This window comes from Pan troglodytes, chromosome 15 (assembly GCF_028858775.2).
Source record: "Pan troglodytes isolate AG18354 chromosome 15, NHGRI_mPanTro3-v2.0_pri, whole genome shotgun sequence".
NCBI lineage: Eukaryota > Metazoa > Chordata > Mammalia > Primates > Hominidae > Pan > Pan troglodytes.
Window position 1 is genome coordinate 91960274 of NC_072413.2, and position 22117 is coordinate 91982390.

The 22117-nt window shown below is 52.3% G+C and overlaps 1 protein-coding gene across 2 annotated transcripts in view; it reads right to left on the reverse strand.

Annotated features, from left to right (window-relative positions):
* The window catches only part of ASB2 (ankyrin repeat and SOCS box containing 2), a 42335-nt gene that overhangs the window by 17636 nt on the left and 2582 nt on the right, over positions 1–22117 (reverse strand). The window contains exons 2-5 of one of the 2 annotated variants that reach the window (XM_001151280.6): positions 12251–12529; positions 4939–5043; positions 2492–2658; positions 1527–1682 (exon numbers count right to left, since the gene is read on the reverse strand). In XM_001151280.6, the coding sequence (XP_001151280.4) occupies positions 1527–1682; positions 2492–2658; positions 4939–5043; positions 12251–12456 (634 nt within the window). In that variant the 5' untranslated portion in view covers positions 12457–12529. The remainder of the gene's footprint in view (positions 1–1526; positions 1683–2491; positions 2659–4938; positions 5044–12250; positions 12530–22117) is intronic. The other variant, XM_063793099.1, reaches the window with a different exon arrangement.

Sequence of the window (22117 nt, forward strand, 5' to 3'; positions counted from 1 at the left end):
TTTAGTTCAGGGTAAAATGCACGTTGTGAGTACAGCTCCACAAGTCTTTCTTGACCTGCTCTAACCTCCTTTATAAGCCTCATCTCTCTCTAGACCCCAAACGTGCCCTTGGCTCTGGCCCCAGAGTTCTCACCAGGAGCTGCAGGTGGTATTGGAGTCACCTGGGCACTTTTCCAAATTAACCAGCCCTGGAAGCTTCTCTGTGTCCGTGTCAGTGGGAAGAGGAGTGAGGAATGGGTCAGGGAGACTGGCAGCAGGGGGAGGAGGGCTGCCTGTGTACTGTTTCAAATAGAACCATAGGCCAAGCCTTCTACCTCTCTAAGCCTTGACTTTCTCACCTGTAAAATGGAGAGAATAAAACCTTCTTGAGCAGATGCTATGGGAGTGAGACTGTGTGTAAGGCATGAGCATGGTGCTTGGCACATAGTAGGCCAAGGCCTACTGCAAGACCAGGGCCAAGCTCTGGCTGTGGGCTGCCCAGCTTCCTGGGCACTCCCTTTGGACAGCTGAGGTTCCAGGTGATAGCCATGGCACCCTGGCAGGCACGGATTCCAGGGAAGACACTTCCATGGTGGGTCTGCAGTGGATCCAGTGACCTACTACTCAGTTCCTGCTGCCCAAGCTGTTCCAAGCACTGGATAGACACATAGGAAATCAGGGATATCTGTAATTTTTCCAAGTACAAAGGCCTGATCATTTTTGTAAGACCCCAGCTGATTGCTTCAGCATGTAGGCATGGACAGGATGCTTTAGAATGTAGTAGTTGAGGGCAGTGTGACATCCACCTCCCTGAGTTTAAACCACTGGGGTACCCCTTGCTAGCTGTGTGATCCTGGGCAACCCATTTAATGTCTTGGTGCCTTAGGTCCTCATATGTGAAAGGGGATACCAGCAGTGCCTACTTCATGTGCAGATGGACATGAGGGGTCCATAAGAGAACAGTGCCTGGCACATACTAAACACTCAATCAATGCTAGCTATTGTGATTATTTAGACTTTGACTCTGGGTACTGCTAGGGCAGCCAACAAATGTCCATGGATGATGTACTGAGTAAGCCAGGAGGCCTTGTTTTTCTTAAACAAATGTCCCAGAGGTACATGCTCTCGCATACCTTCATGCCTTTGCCTGTGCGGTTCCCGCTGCTTGGCCAGCAGGTGATTCCTCCTCTGTGGTTCAGCTCAGGCACCCCTCCTCTGGGTGCCCCTCCCCCATGCTCCCACAGTGCCTCCTGCCAAGCCCTTTACTGCTCTCTGTGTGTGGGTGCCTACAGGGCTGGGAGGGTGCACAGGTTGGACTATAGCTTTTCAGCTCCAAGCCCTCAGTGTCCCTCAGCATCCTGGCCCATGGGATGCAGTTGGAAAATGTTGGTAAAATACATGCAGGAATGAATGATTCAGTTACATAAATTGTGCATTTGAGCAGGGCCACGTTGGGGGTTATGCACTTACGGGAGCAACATTCCCTGTTGCTCACCCAGCTTCTGGATTCTTCCTCAGGAAAGCTCACTCCGGGGTGGGGACCTCACCTTTGTAGAGCGGTGTCTCTCGGGATTTGTTGGAGATGTCCGGCTCTGCCCCTGCTTGGAGCAGTGACAGGAGACAGTCCAGGTGGCCCCTGCACGTTGCCAAGTAAACGGCTGTTTCTTCCTGCAGGGTGCGCTGGTCGATGGTCCCTGGGTACGCTAGGGAGGGCCCACCGGGAAATTCATGTAGGAGGAAGATACTCAGCCCCGCAACACAGAGGCTTTCCCGATTGCCTCCCAATTTCAAGAACAATGTATGACACCCTCTGAAATTTACCAACTACAGACTGCATTCATCTGGCCCTTTCACAGGGCCATTTTAGCTTCCTGGTCGTACACGTCCAAGCTCAGATGCCACGTCCTCTGAGAAGCCTTCCCTAATGGAGCCCCTCCCTCTTCGAATACTCCTGTCCTTCCCTCGAACTCACACCAGCCATTGCTGGAAACCCACTGTTACATGCCATGGTTTCTTGGAGTGTCGGGGGCCGTATGGGGTCTGTGCTGCTTCAGGGCAGAGGTGACACCTGCCTGCAGGAGTTGCCCTTCTGAACCTGGCTCAGTAGGAGGACAGGGCTCAGAGAGGAGGCATGGCTGTCCCGCGGTCCCACAGCAGGTGGGGGATAGCCTTGGCCAGGCACAGGCACAGCTGCAGTATTTTTCACACCAAATCAGCCCCTGGGACATTCTGGAACAAGTTGGCGGTGGTTCTTCTAAAAGTCAGCCCTCCCTCATTCCTTTTCTAGGAATTAGGCTCTCCTGTCCTTGGAGGCCTGGAGAGGTGGCAGCAGGGGGTGGGGACAACTCATTTCCCTTCTCGTAACTCCATGACTAACTGACAAATGAAAGTGACAGCCTTGCCTGCCCTTCTCCCAAGATGATTGTGGGCAAAGAACATGAAGCCCCAGGAGCGGCAGCCCTTCCCCCAGTCCCTTTCCCACCTCTTGCCACCATCAGAGCCCAGCCCTCACCTCGCTGCAGGACTTTCAGGCAGCCCACCTGGCCATAGTATGCGGCCTCGTGCAGCGGCAGCCAGCCCTCCTTGTTGGGCTCTGCAAGATTCTTCCCTTCCTTGATCATGGTCTTCAAGGCCTCTTCATCGCCATCCTTGATGGCCTTTATCAAGGGGTCCACAGGCCTGTGAGAGGAAGGAGTGGGTCAGTCCTCAAGGTCAGGCCAAGGCCAGGCCAGGGGGCCTCTCTCCCAGGAGTGCTGGCAGTGGAGTCACTCGGTCCTCGTCCCTGCTGGTTCTAGGATCAGCACTCAGCCCCCTGCAGCCCAGTGGCTGCAAGAGGACTGGGGGACCCCTCCATCTCTGTGGCTTTCCATGGCTGCTGTGAATGTTATACCAAAACCAATTCTACCAAGAGGATTCAGGCACACAATGCCAGCCTCCTAGATGGTGGCTAACCACCCACATGTGAGGCACTTGTGATAATTAAATGCTTTCCCTGAGTATAGCACTCTAGCATTTACCAGGCACGCCCATCTCGGGGGCCCCTCTTAACCCTGAGCATATCTCTGGGGTCTTCCAACTCCTCTCCTTGCCCTGTCGCTTATTCCTACTCCCAGTACATCCAGCTGCAGAAAAAAAATATATACTGGAAGGATTAATAAATTTGAAGCCTTCACAATTTAAAACTTCTGAATGTCAAAAAGATTTGAGGGCTAAAGTGAAGCCGTTCCTTGCTTGGCTTGTTAAAGTCCCTTTGTTCATTCATTGCTTCCTTCCTTCCTTCATTCATTCACTGAGCTCCCTACCTCATCCTTGGAGAGTCTGTGAGAACCACGATGGCTATGCCTCTCAGATCCACTTTTGGGGAGGCTTCTGCATCAATAATCCCATTTCCCAGATGGAGAAGGTGAGGCTGGAGGCAGGCCTCATTCCCAGGACACCCACGCCATGTTGGGCTAGGATGGGCTCTGGGGGGTCTCTGCCACCAGCCCCTGCACTCTCCCAGCCACTTCCTCCAGCGTGAGCAGCACTTCCTCCTGACTCTCAGGCTCTGTGGTTATTAATAGTGTCAGAGCACAGATGCCGGTGAAGCAACAGACTCAGCAAGGACGATGGGAAACTGACCAGATAAGTCCTACGGTCCCCATCAGCACCGTCACTGGCACCTTGACGAGTTCCACTTAGGAACAGGCAGAGCAGCCCCTGTCAGCATCAGGAAAAGCCCAGTGGGGGTATGTGCCCCCCTTTTCCTGGAGTGTCTCCAAAGGGACCCCAGCTGAAGTGGAAGGGAGGAGGGCTGGCTTTTCTCGTGGCCTTGGCGAGCAGGGCGCGGTGCAGTGTCGTGAGAACACTTTCAGGACCTGCCGCCCAGCTTGGGTCTCTCCAGCTGTGATGCAAGGACCCTGGAGCCCTCAGCCCACACATTCACAGCTTCTCCATGACCTCAGGCAAAGTCCCCGCCCTGTGGGTGGGGGAGGGTGCTGGGGGTGTCAGGCCATCAGAGTAGTAAGCTGGACGGGACCCTAGAGGTCATGTTGCCCTCTCCAGCCGTGTCCTGCAGAGAAGGGAGACTAAGAGGGGACAGCGACTCTCAGGCAGTCATGCAGGAGGTGGCAGTAGCTGAGACCAGCACTGGGTCTCCCTTTTCCAGATTGTCAACCACTCCACACACCCACCACACCAAGGAAGTGGAGGGCGGCAGGATTTGAAAAAGGCTGGGAAGGAGAAAGAAAATATTGGCCAATTGCCTCCTCCCTTCTCTACAACGTAACTGAGTGAGGAAATGCAGTTCCAGTGATAGGGTCCCTCTTTTGCTTTTGGCTGCTTCCGGGGTCACTATTCCAGGGGTACAGAGAGGGGAGGGAGGCAGAATTATTTTCTAAGGAACGCATTAGCCCTGCCCCCTGGTGCCAGGCAAACAGAACCCCTGCAGCTTAGATTATTTCTGGATTTTAGCACCTGGCACTTCACAAATAAGGGCAAATAAACAAAACAAAGGCTGTGGGTGTGGGCATTTTGGATGTACCCACAGCGATGGCATGGGGGAAAGTGAGACTGGGACAAACAGAAGGGTGCAGCCAACTCATCAAGTTCAACTCCAAGCTCTCCTGGGCCTCTGGGGTTCTAAGGCCATCTCCCCAATTTCCCTCGTGCTGGGTCCCCAGTTTCAGAGCCCCATGGGGCTCCTCCAGCACTCAGGTCCCATGCTGGGGGCATCTGAGGGGGGATCACCAGCATGCCTGGCTGGCAGTTCCTTGAGGACTGAAGTCTGTGGCCACCAAGCCCATCTCAGCAGGAGCAGCGGGGCCCCAGGGGGGCACCCCTAGAAGGAGCTTGCCTGGCAGGTGCCTCCATAGTGCCCTCTGCCCTCCTGGGGGCTGTGGGCCTGCTTCCCACCCTCCCTGCCATCCCAGTTAGGGGAGTGAACTTGGATGGTCCTGGGGCCAGACAGGAGTCACTTACGCCAGCTGGGAGATCTTGAATAAGCTGCTGCTGTATTTCTGCATGACCCCTTGGAACAAGCCCATTGGGGCCCGGGCCGGCGAACTCTCAGGAGGTGCAGTGGACCTGGAGGGTGCAGAGCAGGAGTGAAAGAGGGAAAAGTACTCTGCATAGGAGAAGCGGGTCATGGCTTCAGGCAGGAACGAGGATGGAGGGAGAGCCAGGGAGAGACTGACTGACAGACAGACACAGGGCTCTGAACCAAAGCAGATGGCTGGGTCCTCTGTGTGCTGGACACAGCTGCTGTGTCTCCGGATTATTTTTGGCCCTTGGAGGAAGCCCTGGGAGATTTAAATGACCATATAAGACAACAATGAGGTTAACCTCACCCCACCCCCCCCCCCCGTCCCCCTCCCCAGCCAACCACGAAAGAGGCAGATAGGAAGCAAGGTGACATTCTTCACCCAGGAGGATGTGAGCCGTGGTCGGCAGGTCCCAGGATGAAAGGGGCTCAGGCTCACTGCTGGCCAGGCAGATCCCTGCAGGGCTGGATGAGAGATTCATGGCAAAGCAGAGGATGGGGAGCAAAGCTGAGAAGCCAAGCTGTACCTGTGCCCCCACGCCCACTTGCCAGCTCATTAGGGGATCTTGTCCCAGGGGTAGGAGCAGACACTATAGTAACCTCTATAGTGTTATTATAGGATGCATGAGGAAGGGCATCGGAACCAGGGCTGCAGTCAGACAGACACAGGTTCACATCCGGGCTCTGGCACTCCTTGGCTGTGTGACGTGAGACAGGTTGACCTTTTCTGTGCCTTAGTCCCCGCTCCTGCAAGGTGGCATGAAAACAGCCTGTGCTCGAGGGCCGGTGAGGCCTGAGTAAGTGAATGGTGTGAGGAGCTTAGTGGAGTGCGAGGCACAGAGGGTGTTCCACATGTACTCACTCTTCATTTTATCATCATTTTGCCTCTCTAGGCTTCAGTTTTCCCGACCCACCAGGCTCTTGTGAGGGTGGAAGAGCCAGAAGGAGGTGGGATGGCCGCTCCACAAATCTGAGTTGGCCTGGGGTTGTCGTGAGAACAGGGTATATGGCCCCTACTGACACCACCCCCAGTAGGTCAGGCCTGGCACTCTCGACACCCCAGTGGCCCGGGCCTTTCACCACACTCTTCTGGGGGGGGGTTGGGGAGGACTCTGCTACCAGTGACTCACACCCTGTGGGGCATGGGGTAATTATGACCCTGAGAAGCACCCACACTCTTTCTGGCCAGGCCAGAGCCTACAGATTCTGTGGGTACACCCCAGCAAGGCCAGGGCCTGGTAGAGAGGAGCAAGGGTAGCAGGAGGAGGGGAACCTGCTCACCCCTCTGCTTCACCCTCTCAGGGCTGCCTGCAGGCCTGGCTGCCTTCCTCATCCTCGCCGCTGTCATGCCCTCCCACCTTCCTTCTCCCATCCCCTGCTTCTGGCCTTCTACTGACCCGCACTGGGGTGGGCAGGACACCGCCTGCATGTGTCCTCATTTATCCACATCCATCAACCGTAGATGGGGGTGCCTTTTACAGATGAGGACACAGAGGCTGTGAGAGGGGACTTAACTGTGCAGGGTCACCTGCAGCGTGACAGCGAGTGGAACAGAGGTTCAGACTGCCACTGTCTGCCCAGCTCCTGATGCCACCCTGGCCTCTGAAGGCCTGGCCTCTTCCTGCCTTTTCATCCTTTCTCCAGCTCTCTGACCTCCACACTGACTGTCCCTGTGACTTTGGACAAGCCCCATCCCCTCTCTGTGCCTCAGTTTCCTTATTTGCAAAATGGAGAAGTGGGACCAGGACCAGACTGGGGATGTCCACACTGTTTCTGTAGCTGTGGAGAGATTCAGAGTCCAACAGATCCCAGAGCCAGGGCCCCTCCTCAGCCCTAACAGCTGCTGGGTTCAGTGTCCTTTGCATTAGTGCCTGGTCCTGAGAAGGAGAGACAGCCGGCAGGTGGAGGCAGCCTGGGGCCAGGCTCACCTCAGCTGTCTCCAGCCCTGTCGTCTTGATGAGGCCCTGGGCTTCCACCTCCCAGGATCCTTGGGTCACGGCCACCCTCATACTTAGTGCATGTGTGGCCTCCAATTACCTGCCATTGTTAGAATGTTTTTAGCAGGATAATAAAGCACTGGGGAAAAGCCCACTGCACCATCTAAACGAGGACCTGTCTCTGCATAGTAATGGCAGCAGCAATGGTGGCCGAGATGTTGAGGTTGATGGAGGTGGAGGGAGCTGGTGATGATGACAGTTTCTAACAACTGTGCAGGGCAAATGTTCACAAAGTCATGCCGAGCCTCTCCGCATTTCCATTCTCCTGCCACCATTGATGGAAGCAGCGGGTGTGCTGTTCCCATTTTGCAGATGAGGAAACAGACAGACTGAGTTCCATTCAACAAAGAGTTCCCAGCTCTGGCTCAGTCCCAGGCCCACTCTGGGTGGTGATGCAGCTCATTAAAATTTATCTTTTTGTGGATCCTGAGGATATTTGGAAGTCAGCAGAGAGGGAGACAAGGCCACACACAGCCACAGAGTCACAGAGGACGGGCTGAGATCGGGGCAGAAGGGCTCATTCTGGGAGCACTGAGATCCGGGTGCATCCACTGGCTTTGGGGCTGGCAACTGGGCAAGGTGACCGCTCAGAGTTACTGAGTCGTGAGTCTCAGGGCTGGCTGGGGAGCCAGGGCCCCTGGCTGGGTTTCGTGCTCTCGCCAATCAAGGCTGGAGGCCCCATTTCCCCTCGGGCCCCAAGCAGGGGAATTCCCAACAGAGCAAACCTCCTGGGCTGAGTCATCATAGGCGAGAGGAGCCTGGCCTCGGCAGGATGTGGGTGTAGGTCATGCCCTGGAAGAGCCCCAGGTAGGGCCTCTGTCCTTTGTGTGTCACTGGGCAGGTTCTGGGGTGGAGAGTGTGTCACTGTCACCTGACCCTGGAGTCCAGCTTGTCATGAATTCAGGCACGGTCAGCCTCAGTGAGAGCAGAGAATGGGCTGGGAGGACAGTGCTCCTAGCCTCTCGGTGAGTCAATGGATGGCTGCTCTGTCTGAGTTAGTAAGAAGCCCAGGTCACCCCCAGGGAGGCAGTGATTGGGCTGGGCCTGGCTGAATGCAAGGGGCAGGTAGGCACCTTAATAGAGGAGGGAGCTAACAAAATCGATTCCACCCCACGCCTGCCAACATGTCACCAGTCCACCCCACACCCGCCACTGTGCCATGAGTCTACCCCACACCCACTCCATGCCACGAGTCCACCCCACGCCCGCCACTGTGCCGTGAGACACATGTGACTCATTGAGCACTTGTTATAACAGGCACATTGCACCAAGCATCTCATTTAATTCCCCAGTCCACTTGGTGAAGGAGATGTAATTGGCTTCCTTTGCAAATGAGAGAACTGAGGCTCAAAGAGGCTTGCTTCCTCTAGTCTACTTGATGAACTCCTATTCATCCTGCAAAGCCTACTTCCTTGACTAAGTGAATTGACCTTTTCCAGGGTCCCTCTGTAACTGAGGAAGCTGTGCTCTCCCTGCTGTGTCATCAGGCAGTTCTGGGCCTTCACCCTCATTAGACTGTGATCTTAGGGAGAGCAGGACCCAGCCCTGATTCACAACCTGGCATATCATAAGTGCACAGTAAGTGTGGGTGGCTTGATTTGAATTGTTTGAAGCTGTGCACACAACAGCCTCAGCCAGTTCCTGCTTCATGTTTTCCTCCTTTGTCTTCTCAGAAATGTATCTTAAATGAAATGCAGAAGTTTAAAGATTAGGAAGACCCAGCCTCCTGGACTCACTCTGGCTGGTCCATTCATGGAAACCTTGGGCTCTGCACTTCATGGGTTCATGGACCCCACTTCTCCATGGAACAGGAAGCTAGGTCTGTCCCTTTGGGGTCCCTTAGGGGACCAAAGCTTGGCAAATGATCCTCATTTGATCCTCATCAAATTCTGTGCCTTACATTGAGGTGAGACAGAAGCAAATTGGGAAATGGTTTTCAACAGAATTCTGTTTTCTTTGGGATACTGATCTTTCATTTCTAAGATCCAGAAGACTCAGTGGACTCCATTTTGGTCACAATATAATAATGATCAATTGCATTGCTAGAGCTTTTTATTGGTTTCAAAGGTATTTATTTGTTTAAAAACATTTATTAAGTAGCTACAATGATCCAGGCTCTAAGCTGGGCACTGGAGATAAATAAATGAATAAATAAATAAATAAATAAACAGTATCAGCTCAGCTCTCTGTCCCCAAGGAGGTCACAGTCTAGTTGGGAACACTCTCAGGAGGGTGTCCCAGGAAGACCCAAGAAGCTTGTCTGTGAAGCAGAGGCCATGATGAGGTTGGTGCTGGAGCACTCAGACAGGGCCCGGGGAGGTCAATACGAGCTGCAAGATGTGGGAAGGCTCCAACGCCCACCTCATCTTATTTGCTTTTCACAGGAATGCTGCAAGGGGAGCACAGCATGTTTTTGTTGTTGCTGTTATAAAGATGAGGCCATTGGGGCTCAGATAGGGTTAGCCACCCACCTAAGGTTGCACAGCCAGTAAGTGTAGAGGAAGAATTTGAATCTCTAGACCTACTTCTCTTTCCACTCTGCTGCCTTTCCATCTATTCCTTTATTCACCCATTCACTCATTCACAGATAGCCATGTGGTGCCTGCCACAGGTCAGACACAGCGCTTCACTGGAGGCGTAGGTTAATGGCAGAAGCAGAGAAATAAATAAGAATCGTAAGTCAAGGTCAAGGCCACAAAGGAAACAGCCATGAGAGCAAGTAAGAGGTGAAAAACCAGTTGGCCCGGGAGAGTGGTCAGGGCAGGACTGGCTGAGGAGGTGATGCTTAATCTCAGACCTGAAGATGAGAAGGAGCTGCTATGTGGATTGCCTGGGGACAGGGGTGACAACCTATTGCTAAACTTGCTGTGAATTCATTTGGACAGATAAAAGTGAACAAGGACTGTCTCGGGTCCTGCACCCACTGTAATGCGTGTCTGGGTGTGAGGGCACAAGTGCGTGTGTGCCGTGTGAATTTGGGGACCCTGGGCCTCTGTGAGTGGGAGACGGACGTAATGAGGTCAAAACCTCACCTCATGGTGGGGTAGGGGAAGGAAACAGAGGCCTTCACAGCATCAGCAGAGCCTGGTGAAGTGTCTGAACTTCAGAGCGGGACAGACTTTGGTTCCATGCCTGGCCCCGCTGTGGGCATGTTTTGTCGTCTGTAAAATGGGCACAGAAGCAATCCACTTTGGGTGGCTTTTGTAAACATTAAGTGAATTAATGTGTGGCAGGCACATGGGAGGTGCTCAATGTGCATTTGGGGGGAGGAGAATTTCATTAAACATTCTATCTAAGGGCTTTTTCTTCCCAGCAGGGCCCAAGCCCAGCCTCCTTCCAGAGGCGAAGGCGCAGAACCGAACCTAGGAGGTTTCAGGTCACTCCTAGAGTAACAAGATGCAGGTTGACCCTCCTCTGCTATATTGCTTGTGGGGCTGGACCTCAGATGAGGGCTGCTTGACCTGGGAGAAATGGTCTCAATTCTCCAGGAGAGCTTTTTCCGCAGGAAGCTGAATAAATGTTCATGGCCCACTGTGGGCCTCCATTTCCTTACCCTCCAGATGAAGGCAGAGTCAGGGTCTGGATGCCGAGGGCCCACTTCTTTCTAATGTGTCCAAGCATCCCTGGGACTCCTGAGGGGGCTGCTATGCTGGGGAGAAGGCTGCAGACACCTGAGGGGACGTGCTGGCTTCATGCAGCAGGCCCTGTCTTCAGAGGAAGGATGCCCTATCTCTATCTGACCCCCTCCTGAGGAAGAGGAACTTGTGGCCTGTCTTCCGCTGAACTGGCCAGAACAGGAACCAGGGCCACCTTGAGCATGAGCCAAGATGAACCCAGTCCTTGGCTTCAGGTTTCTGTTTCTCAGATTGGGTTTCAGAATGGAACATCCTCGGGGGCAGCTTAGTAACCTGGAGTCTTCGTACTCTTTCCGGCTGCCCAAAGTAGCTGCCTGCCTTCCCCTTTAAAAGGGGCTCCTCAGCTCTGGGCCTCTGCCCAGCCAGCCTGACAGAGATGGTCCAGCCTCGACAAGGGCAAAGTCACTTAGGGGACAGGGCTGAGACGCACCATCACCCACCTTCGTCCCCTGTCGACGGTGACTGCACATCGGAAAAAGTCTGTTTGTTGTTGTTGTTATTTGAGAAGGAAGCTGAGGTTTTCAGAGGTTAAGTGACTTGCCTGAGGTCACGCAGGGAGCCAGCTGGCTGCTGTACGTAATGAGATTTGTGGCCCATGCCTCAAAGTAACACCAACACAATTGTCACAGCAATTCCCATGCCCTGCCATTCATGCCCAAACACACTTGACCTTGGCTGGGGACGGGGGTGGGGAGCAAAAGCAATTTTATGGCTTATAGAGGTCTTTTCCAAATGCATTTTGAGATCAATCACCGCTCTGCTTAATCACCTCTCTAGCTCCCACCTCCTACAAAGGAGGTGTCGTCTAGATCTGCACCGTCTGATAAGGTAGTCACTGGCCACATGTGCTAGGGAGCGCTTGAAACGTGGCCAGTCTGAATCAAGATGGGCTGTGAGTGTAAAATACACACTGGATTTCAAAGACTTGATGGGCAAAAAGAAATGGTAACAATCTCATTCATAATTTTATATTGATGGAAATATAAGTCTCTTGGTGGAAATGGTGATACTTCAGATGTGAACTATCAATGAAAATTAATTTCACCTGTTTCTCTTTACTTTTTTGGCTGTTGGAACCTTTAAAATTGCATCCGTGCATTGCAGTTGTGGCTGGTGTCATATCTGGATGGCGCTGCTTTAGAAAGTCCTGTGACTGAGAGGATGAGGTGGGGCTGAGAGTGGGGAGCCAGAAGAAGGAGACAGGATGGCTCTGCTGGGCAGACATCCCTTGCTCACCAGATATGTTTTTCAAGGGAGGCTGTATTGTAAGATAGGGAGCCAGGCAGCTCTGATCTCGGCAGCATTATCTACTGGCTATGTGACCTCGGACCTCTTTTTCAGCCCTGAGCTTCAGTTTCCTCTTTTAAATGGGTCTATAACCCAGAGCCCACTGAGAGGGTCCTTAAGCGGATGAAAGGAGGCAGAGTGTGTATAGCACCCACTTCAGTACCTGGCACAGCCAGAGCTCGGTAAGTTCAGATAACAAATGTAAATGGGAAAGGTGTGAAAGGCAACCTAGAGACCAGGATACCGTGGTTTTGGATTAACAGCATTAGGGATCTACAGTCTGTGGATGTCCTGGATGGCCCCACTTCCCTCATCAGCCTCGCCTTGCTCACCTGGTCCATGGGTAGAAATGGGCAGGTTGGCGGTTGGTACATGCAGACGCGGTGGCCTCAGCAGTGGTTGGGCCCCTTGTCTTGTCCGCTAGGCTCTGCTCGATGGCCATCTGCACCAGTTCATCCTCGCTCAGGCTGCTGTACAGGCTGTACTCCTCCTGCCCAATGGTACACTGGCTGCCCCGAGTGCTGATCTGCGTGGCCATCCTCCTCCACCTCTCACCCTGGCCTCCAGAACAGACACCCAGTGGGGAGGAGGGAACAGCAAATCAGAAAACCCTGTGAGGAAACCAAAACCATCCTGGTCATGAACAGTTTTGCAGGAGAGCTATGTTTACCCTCAGGGAAGGGTGTGCATTTCACTGACAGTAACACATTCATTTCTAAATTTATTCATTGGTCACATGACCCACCTAACCACCTATCCATCTATATATCCATCCATCCATCCACTCATCTATTCATTTACCCACCAGCCCATCTCACCATCCATCCATTTATGCATCCTCCCATACATCCATCTACCCACCGAGCTGTATATTATCTACCTTCCCATCCATCCACCCCTCTATACATATATTCAACTATCCAACCACCCACTCAACCACCCTCCATCTATCCTCCTATCCATCCATCTGTCTACTCATCTGACCATTTATCTGTCTATTCTCTCAGCACTACTCATCATTCATCCATCCATTCATCTTTCTATCCATCCAACCATCCATCCAACTGTCCTCCCATCCCTCCATTATCCTGTCTGTCCACCCAGCCATCCATTTATTCATGCATCATCACATCCACCATACATCCATCTATCCAATCATCCACTCATCCATTGTTTATTTTTCCATTCCAGATAACCTATCTATCCATGTATTTATGCTCACTTGTTGAGCACCCACTCTGTGTCAGGCACTCTTCTAAGCACTGAGGATACAACGATGATTCCAACAGACAAAAATCCTTGCCCTCATGGAGCTTACACAGGATTGCATACCAGTTACCAAGAGCATAGATCCTGGCATTTCTCCATTTCTTTGCACTGTGATGGGCCTGAGAATACCAGAGATGAATCAGACACAGACCCATTACTTCAAATCACATGATTTAGTTAAAATCAGTCATTAAAATAACGTCCCGTGTTAATTCCAGTGACTCTTTTCTTAAAAATGCCTCAAAGAGTAATAGACTCCAGTTGGGTGCCAGTGCTTTAAGAATATGAAGTGGAATCAACTAAGCTTGATTTTCATTCTGGCTGGCTGACTCACACTGTGTGGGTCAATGGTTCTTGGTCCTGGCTGAACATTGAATCACATGGCCCTCTAAAAAATACCCCGAATACCAGTGCATTACTTTGATTTGTTCAGCAAATATTCACTCCCTTTCCCTAAAGGCAGATCTTTCCCCACCCTTCCCTGTTGATATGGGTCTCAATATGCATGACTTGCCCTGGCCTGTGAGGGCTGATGGACATGCGTCAAGGATACACATGACAAGTATGTACACTGGGGTTTGCTCTTGCTCCTCTGCCATCACCAAGAGAAGAGCCTCCCACTGGAGCTTGCTGCCCCTCAGCCTAGGCCCCAGAGAGAACACACCCGGGCACCTGAGCCCAACCTCCTCAGAGGAGCCTTCTCCTTCTTCAAGGCCCAGGGCAAGTGCCCCTCTTCTGGGAAGCCTACCCAGTTCCTTCTGGGAAGAGGAACTTCTCCTGAGCTGTGGTCAGTAGTTCATGGGTGGACTTGACCCTGGATCCTCTTTCCAAGGCCAGCACCTTATGTGAGGAGGTCAAAGTTCACCGTATGGCTGGCCAAACAGCTCCATTTTCATAGGGTGTGGCAGATCCTGTGGAAGGTCCCCTCAATGGCCATTTCCCCCATCTTCCCTGATAGCAGAACCTGGCTTTGTCTAGGCAACAGGGTGCCCTGTCCCATGGATGAGTCATGACTGCTTCAAGCCAGGTGGGACAATCTCACCGCCTCAGCTGGTGACAAGTCTAGGGATGGGACTGTAGCCTAGTTTTATCCAAAGAGTTATAACAGAAAATCTGCTGGGGTGCTCCTATGGAAGACTTTCCTTTCTAATAAAAGACAGAGTAGTGAACAAAATGACTCCTTTCCCCAACCTCTGCTTAGTGCTTGGAGGACTTGACGCTTGGAGTGGCAGCAGCCATTTTGTGACCATGAGGGGGACAGTGAATGACAGGTTGATACAATGAGTTTGGCATAATGAATAATAGTATTTCTGGGTCCTTCATTATGTTGCAGAACTGCTGAACCAATGCTGGGTCCGCCCACCCTAGCCTACTTGTTAGGTACTGAAGATCCTTGTGGTTTAGCCAATGTTAGTTGGGTTTTCTCTTATAGGCAGTCAAATCATCTTAACAGATGGCTCTCAGGCCTGGCTGAGAGTCTTGAAAACATGTCAAGGACCTGGTTCAGCCCCAGATCAATGAATTCAAAGCCTCAGGGCTGGGACCCAGGGAATGCAATGCTAGAGGCTTCTCTGGTGATGTTAGTGTGTGGCCAGAGTTGAGAACCCCTGCTCAATGAGATTAATATGTCAGGTGGCCAGTCTGTGGTCCACACTAGAGGAGTGGAAGGGTCATGACCTCACAATCATTTTATGCCCGATGCTTGGAGTGCTGTTATTTACAGCAGTAGCAGCAGTTTTATTTATTGTGAAAGAAGCCCAGGACAGGGAACCCAGGGACTTGGGTTTCTGTCCCAAGTCAGCCATGAGCGCCTCTCTTCCTCTCTTGTGTCCTCAGTTTTTCCATCTGTTAAATGGCAGGGTAGACTAGAGCCTGTCCTCTGGCCCTCGTACTGGCAGGAGGTACCTGTGCAGCTGAGTGGAGCCCCCATCTCCAGCTGGCCCAGGCCTGGCTTCCCACTCCTTTGCTGCTTCTCTGAGGCTGGGGTCCCTGCCAGGTCTGAGTTGGCCCAGGTCTGCCTTCAGTGGGGGGGAAGGGGCTCTGCCCAGTGAGGTATGACACCCTTCTCTTCTCTAAAGCTGGTTTGGCTTTACATACCCCACCACCTGGTTGCAAGGTAGGGGCTCCGTGCACATGGTGCTAAACTAGCAGGAAGTGCTGGTGCCCAGGACCTGGCCTGGCATCCTGGTGCCACCATCTAAAGGTGTCTGCTCAAAGCCAGGGCACAAGGGGGAAGAGCACTGCACTAAGAGTCATAGGCTGAGCTATAATTGCCCTGCTAATGCCAAAGTGCTTTGTGACCTCAGCTAAGTCCCTGTCCCACTCTGGGCCTCAGTTTTCTCATTGCAAAAGGAGGATTTGGGGCTGGAAGTTTTCCGCAGATTTTTCAGTTCTAAAGAGTCTGCAACTCAGCGAGACGTTTGGTTTGGCTCTGTGCTATTAAACCTCAAATTCTCTGTCCCTGGGGATCCCCTATGGCCATGTCGACAAAAAGATGTTAGTATTGGCCATGGGGGAACAGAAAACCCAGGGGGAGTGGAGGGATCTTGAGTCTGGAGGTCAGGACCCCTAAGTCTACTTTCAATTCTGCAACTTACTAGCTATATGACCTGGGGCAAGTCACTTCCCCTTTTCTGGGCCTCAGTTCCTTTATCAATAAAAATGGGAAGGAGATAAGCTACTTCGCTATGCTGTAGAAGCATATGTGAGCTAAGATGTGTAGGCAGCTTGTAAGGGGTAACATGATTATTTCGTGGGGACCCCTCATCATCTCCAGGCAGCTGCTGGCCCTGCAGCCTGGTATGGGCCAGAGACTCATAGACAGCACATGGCGGCAGTGGCCCTTCCCTGACCATGTGCCTTCCTGGAGGCGAAGGCAGCCAGGTAATGGTCACCCAGAATCACCAATCCCGAAGCTAATTCCAGACTCACCAGGCCCTTCCCAAGCCTCTCCCATGGGTTGACACCACTCAGAGACTTTACATTGGCCAATTATCCATGTCATTACCCTCACACAGCCCTGGAAGGTAGGAAGATTTTCACTGAATTAACTTAATTCCTCTACAGCCGCTCTCCTTCCAAAAGGACCCTGATGCTCATACGTTATTGGTCCCATTCTACAGATGAGGCAGGTAAGGTTTAGAGGGGGAGGGGAAGGGTTTATAGGAGGACAGACAGCTAGAAAGCTGGGATTTGAAGCCTGATCTTCCAACCTCAAATCCAATGCTCTTTCTGGCAATTCCAGGAACACTGACCCAAGCAACTGACACACACATGGGTTTGGAGCAGACCTGTCCTCATCCAGCTGCAGCCAGCTATCCTCCCAGCTGCCCAGCACCCCCTGGCCTATATCTGTGCCCTGGGCACCATACCAGCCTCTTTGCCTGCTGCATGGAGGGTACATGCAGAGGGAGGAGAAGGGCTTAACCTTGACAGGACCTTGAGAAGGTCTACTCCTTGGAATACCTGCTAGAGGCCTGTCTCCCTAGAAAGTCTGGAAACTTCTGAGGAGCAGGACTATGTCATATTTGTAACCCCAGGACCTAACCCAAGGCTGGGTACACAAAAGGTATTTAATAAATGCTAGATGGACAGGTGAATGAATGATAGGACCACAACAGTGCTCGAACCCTTGGAAGCACAGCTGTTATGGAGTTTACTTGAGAGAGAGGGACTCTGCCTTTGAGGAGGCAAATTTCCTACCCCACTGTGGACCCACATATCTCTTGCTTTTCCCACTGAGGTCCTCAGCCTTCAAGGGTTCTTGGGTAAGTTACCCACCTTTATGGGTAAAATGGATAAAATGCATAAAATGGAGATATTAGCAAGTGTTATTATGGGGTTGGTGGTAGAGTCAAAAGGGCTCATGTGTGTACAGGCTCAGCTGTGGGTCTGGCTGTTAGTAAGTGTGCAATGCACGGGCCGCTTCAGGACAGGAAACTCCCTGTCCCTGAACGGATGCAGTAGGCTGGTGACAACTGTCAGGGATGCTATGGTGGCGTCTCCTGGGGGACAGGAGGTGCTGCTCAGCCCTAGCAAGAGGGGGAAGTTATGAAGCAGTGTGTGGATCCAGCCTGACTGAGTTCACATCCCAGCTTTGCTGGTTGTTAGCCAGGAGAGCCTCTGGAAGAGTAGTTTCTCCATCTGTAAAATGGACAAGGTCAGAGCACCTATCTCTTGGGAGAGGGCATTGATTCGGGTGATGCCTTGCCCCTCTTTGGACCTCAGTTTCCCCTTGTCATGAAGATGCTGCCCAGCTTGATTTCTGAGACCTCTGTCTGGGGGTTGGGCAGCCTTCTGGGCCTAAGTCTTGGAGGGAGGCCAGCAGCCTCAAGGGACACTCTGGGAGGCTGATTGGAATCAAAAATAGCCCTTTCCCAAGGAAAGCAGGAGTCTAATAGCCCTTGCCCAGCCATCAGGGAGGCTTCCTGGTAGAGGGAGGGGCCAGTCCAAGGCCGGTGTGGAGCAAGGGAGGCCTGGCCCCGCAGGGCCTTCAGGAGTGCCTCTCCTGCCCTCTTTGCAGAACCCCAAACATTGGTTCTTGAGAAGCCCCAACTTTCCCCAGGTGACATCTGTAAAGTGGCTGTGACAGGGTTACTTAGGTTAATCCACGTAAATTACTCAGGCAAATCCACTCAGAGCAGTACCTGGTTCATTCACAGCCGGCTGTCTTCTAAGTTGGGCCTTAGTCTCCACATCTGTGAAATGGGAAAAGAGACATGGACCCTGGCAGGGTTATAGTGAGGACCAAAATTGCATTTAAAAAGTGGTCTTTTCCTCCTAGTACCTTCCCCTCTCTACCAACCCAGGTTTGCAGACAGCCAGGGTCTGCCCGGGAACTGGCGGTGGATGGGGTGGGTCTATGTGGTTGTTTGAGGGGCTGGGGTGGGAGGTGGTCACTCTCCAGATGTCTTAGCAGAAAACTGGGGGCTGGAGGAGACACAGCTGGGAAGGCGGGGCCAAGAAGGAGGCTGGCAGCCATCCTCCAACACACCAAGCTCCACCAGAGGCTTGGGTCATGCCAGGGACTTGGGTCGGGTGTGTGAGGCTGCACAAGCCACTTAGCATCCTTGGCTGTGTTTGTGGATGGAGCTGCTCGTCAGCCTACCCTGCCCTGAAGGTGCCCTTCCAGAAACAGCTCCAGCATCTCCTCTACCAGGAAGCCTCCCTGATGGCTGAGAGTCCTCTGCTGCCTCCAAGGGCCCCCTTCACATTCTACTGCTTGGACTGCCTGCTATGGTCCTGTCTCTCTAGAAAGTCTAGAAACTTCTGAGGAGCAGGACTATGTCGCACTCATGTTGTAACCCCAGGAACTAACCCAAAGTCAGGTACACAATAGGTATTGAATAAATGCCGGACAGACGGGTGAATGAACGATAGGATCATGACAGTGCTTCAAGCCCTTGGAAGCACAGCTGTTATGGAGAAGTTTACTGCACAGTGGTAGACGGTGGCACGGCCCGAGTGCCCCACTGCCTATACTCAACCCTAGCTCTGCCACCTCCTGGCCACGTGATGTGAAGCAGGTTACTCGGTGCCTCACTTTGCTCATCTATAAAATGAAGATATTAATGGCATCCTGCCTATGGAGGTGTCAGGTGAAATGAGGTGACAGGTATAAATGTGGAGCACCTGGCACACAGCTGGTGGCCCCTAAAAATCTGCTCGTGTTATTCCACAGGTCCCAAGATGCTGCGATTCTCTGCCATGATCCCAGAAAGTGGGTGAAACAGCCTAAACCTGTTCCTGCTGGGAGGATGCTACCTGAAACTCGTGCCCAGCTGGCGGTTCTCTAGGAGGCTCCATCCAAGGCATTTGAATTCCCACAAGCTCTCCTCCATTTAACAAGATTGAGAGTGAAAGTGAAAATGAGCCCCAAGCCCAGCCTTCGCGTGACAGCTGTGGTCAAAACTGCCGCTGTGACTGTCAGCTCCCCGGGCTGTGCGCAGAGCCTGCCGGGTGGTCCCAAGGGTCAATCATGGGGCTGGAGCTTGGGGAGGAAGGGGGATCTCCACGCCCTCCCCCGAAGCCAGCCTGGGTGCAGGATGGATTCTGCACACTCCTTTCAGATTCCCCACTCTCCAGGAACCCTCCTGTCCCCCTGCCCTCTCTGCTCACATCATCTGCTGCCCTAGACTTTGGAGGCTTGAATTTCTGCACGAGGTGACTGCCAACAAATGACAAGAGCAGCCATTTAGTGAGCACGTAATTCATTTAACGGTGCTGGACACAGAGCAAGTGCTGCACGAGTATTTTGGTTAGGGTTCACTTGTACCTTTTAGGTTTAGCTCTTATGCAAAGCCTGTGGTTCAGATCCACGTGTCACCCTCAGGTCACTACGTCCCACTGCAGCAGGTATGGGGAGAATCATAACCATAACACCTTCCCTTGCAGTGAATTTCTCTCTCATATTTGTCTTTAGTTTGAACCACATAATAAATCTATAAGGGTATTATAGTTCCTATTCTATAGATGAGGAAACTGAGGCACACTAAGGGAGAAAGTGACAAGGAAGAGACTAGAGGCTACATCTGATTTTACACCAAGTATTCATCCCACACAATGAATAGCAACCGCCGGATGTTTTTCAAGATTTGAGTGAAGGCCAGAATCAAACTGAAGACTATGTGTGTGTGTGTGTGTGTGTGTGTGTGTGTGTGTGTGTTCATATTCAAAAACACTACATACACGCTACATGTATTATATATATTATATAATATACACACATAATAACATAATATATAAGTATATAATAGGTAATTATATATTTTTATATTAATAATATAATATATATTATATATATAATATACACACATATACATACTCTCTATAAATCTACTCCAAAAGCTTCAAGGTCTCCCAAATATCACATGACCCATAGCTAAGGCAATCCTGAAGCCTGGCTGCTTGGGCTAGCCTGGGGACACACGAGGAGTCGGGAACTGGGCTGTTCCTTGGCACCCAGGGCACTCGACCTCCTTCCTTGCAATGCTCTCTCCTTCTGCCAAAACTTATCTTTCTGATCTGCCTTTCCCCCCAGGATCCAGGGTGGTCCTAGGAAACCCAAGGAAACGCTTCCAGCTGGAGTGCTCGGGGGTGTAGGACGTTGTTCTCTTCCGTTCCCGGGTCCTGTTGTTTTAAAACCTAATCAATAAAAATTAAGCTGGTGCCTGTGGGTCCTTGTCCTGTCTCCATCCAGGCCACTTTCACAGGTTGCCTCATTTTACTTTTTCAGTACTAGGGAGAAGAGTGGTCTTCCCATGGCGTGGATGAGGAGACTAAGTCCTGGAATGTATGTGGTACAGAGGTTGAAACCACGTCAGCCTGCGCCGTCTACATCAGGCCCTCTGACACATCATTAAGGGCATGGCAAGGAGTCAGTTGCTCTGTGACCCTAAACCTCATCCCTCTGGAGGCTTCATCTCTGCTCTGGCTAAGAAATGATCTGGCCTTGGTAAGGAAGGGGGAATGGAATCCCAGCCACCTTGCCCTTGACCCCTATGAGTGGCCAAGTCGTAGCCAGGGTGGGCCTTTGGCCATGGGGGCAGTGCTCTCAAGCCTCTGGCTGCCCTGGGGCCTGGTGTCTAGGGCCTCACAGCTGCTAGGAGTTTGAGCCTTTGCTCAGACCCACACCATCAGCTAAGGAAAGCACCCACAAAGGCCAAGCTTCCAGTTTACCCCCAGCCACCACCACCACTGGCTGCGTCATCTCAGACCTTTTGATGCTGATTTCAAGCTCCCAGCTTTCGGGTGCCAGGGCCTTGGGGCTTCCAAGGCTGGGCTGGGGCTGCTGGAGGTGATTCAAGAGGTGTGCTCAGGGCTGCAGGCCCCAGCTGACTCCACAAGACAGGGCTCTTCTCTTTGTATGGAGTAGGGGTGTGACTGCCCCTACATAACCCTGTAGGAGGTGACAACCAGGGATTTGAACCTGTCCAAAGCTGGCTCTGCTCCCACGCCAGCAGACACTCTGTGCCCATTGTATAGAGGAGGAGACTGAGGCTGCATCTGAAATGGAGCGCCTCTTGCTGATCCAAATCTTGGTGAATCTCTCCCGAAGAGTCTAAGACCCTAACGAAAAGTCTTGGTAATTTATTTACTTATTGATGTACATTGAGAATGCCACTCCAAAAAGAGAGCAAGAATGATGGTGAGAGGAAGAGAGGGAAGAAGGAAAAACACAGGAGAAACCTCCCTGTAGAAGGTTTTTTTAATGTGGAAAGTGCCCTGTTGCAATGATGAGCATCCATTCTGCACAGGACATGCCCACTACCTGCGGCAGTGCCCACACCACCAGCTAAGAAAAGCACCCACAAAGGTCAAGCTTCCAGTTTACTTCTTTGGGCCCCTGAGCTATTGAGTCTCCAGGCCCGTGGGTGACCTTCTTCTCCACCTCCTGAGTGAAGGGCCCTTCTGCTGCCTCCTGGCCCTGCCAGAGGCTGGCCCCTCCCCGCAACTGTGTGGCTCAGACACTCACAGCTCAGGACACAGGATTCCAGGCCCCTGACCCATATTCTGCCCAGGCTCTACCAATGCCAGGATCTGCCATCTGTGCCAGTGACCGAAGGTGGGGGTAACAGGGGTGGACGGGGCTGGTCAGTCCACCTCTGAGCCTCCCCAGCACCCCTGTCCTAGCACAGCCCGCCTAGCCCTGTTCTGTCCTTTGGGCAGACAAAGACGGCGGACCCTCACCTTGGTTCCTTAGTGGCAGAAGACACAGGGGGTTCTGGAGGCTCTAACTCCAGGCAGCAGAGCGGGAAGGCTCAGGCAGGGCAGGGGGAATCCTCCATAGCCCCTCCTCACCTGCAGGGCTGGCTGGAAATCTTTTAAGTTAGATCTCACCCAAATCGGCGAGGTTCTTTTTCCTTTTTTATCCTCTCTCCTCTGAGTTCCCCTGACCCCGCCTCCATTTAAATCTTTCTCTTCTCTTTTCT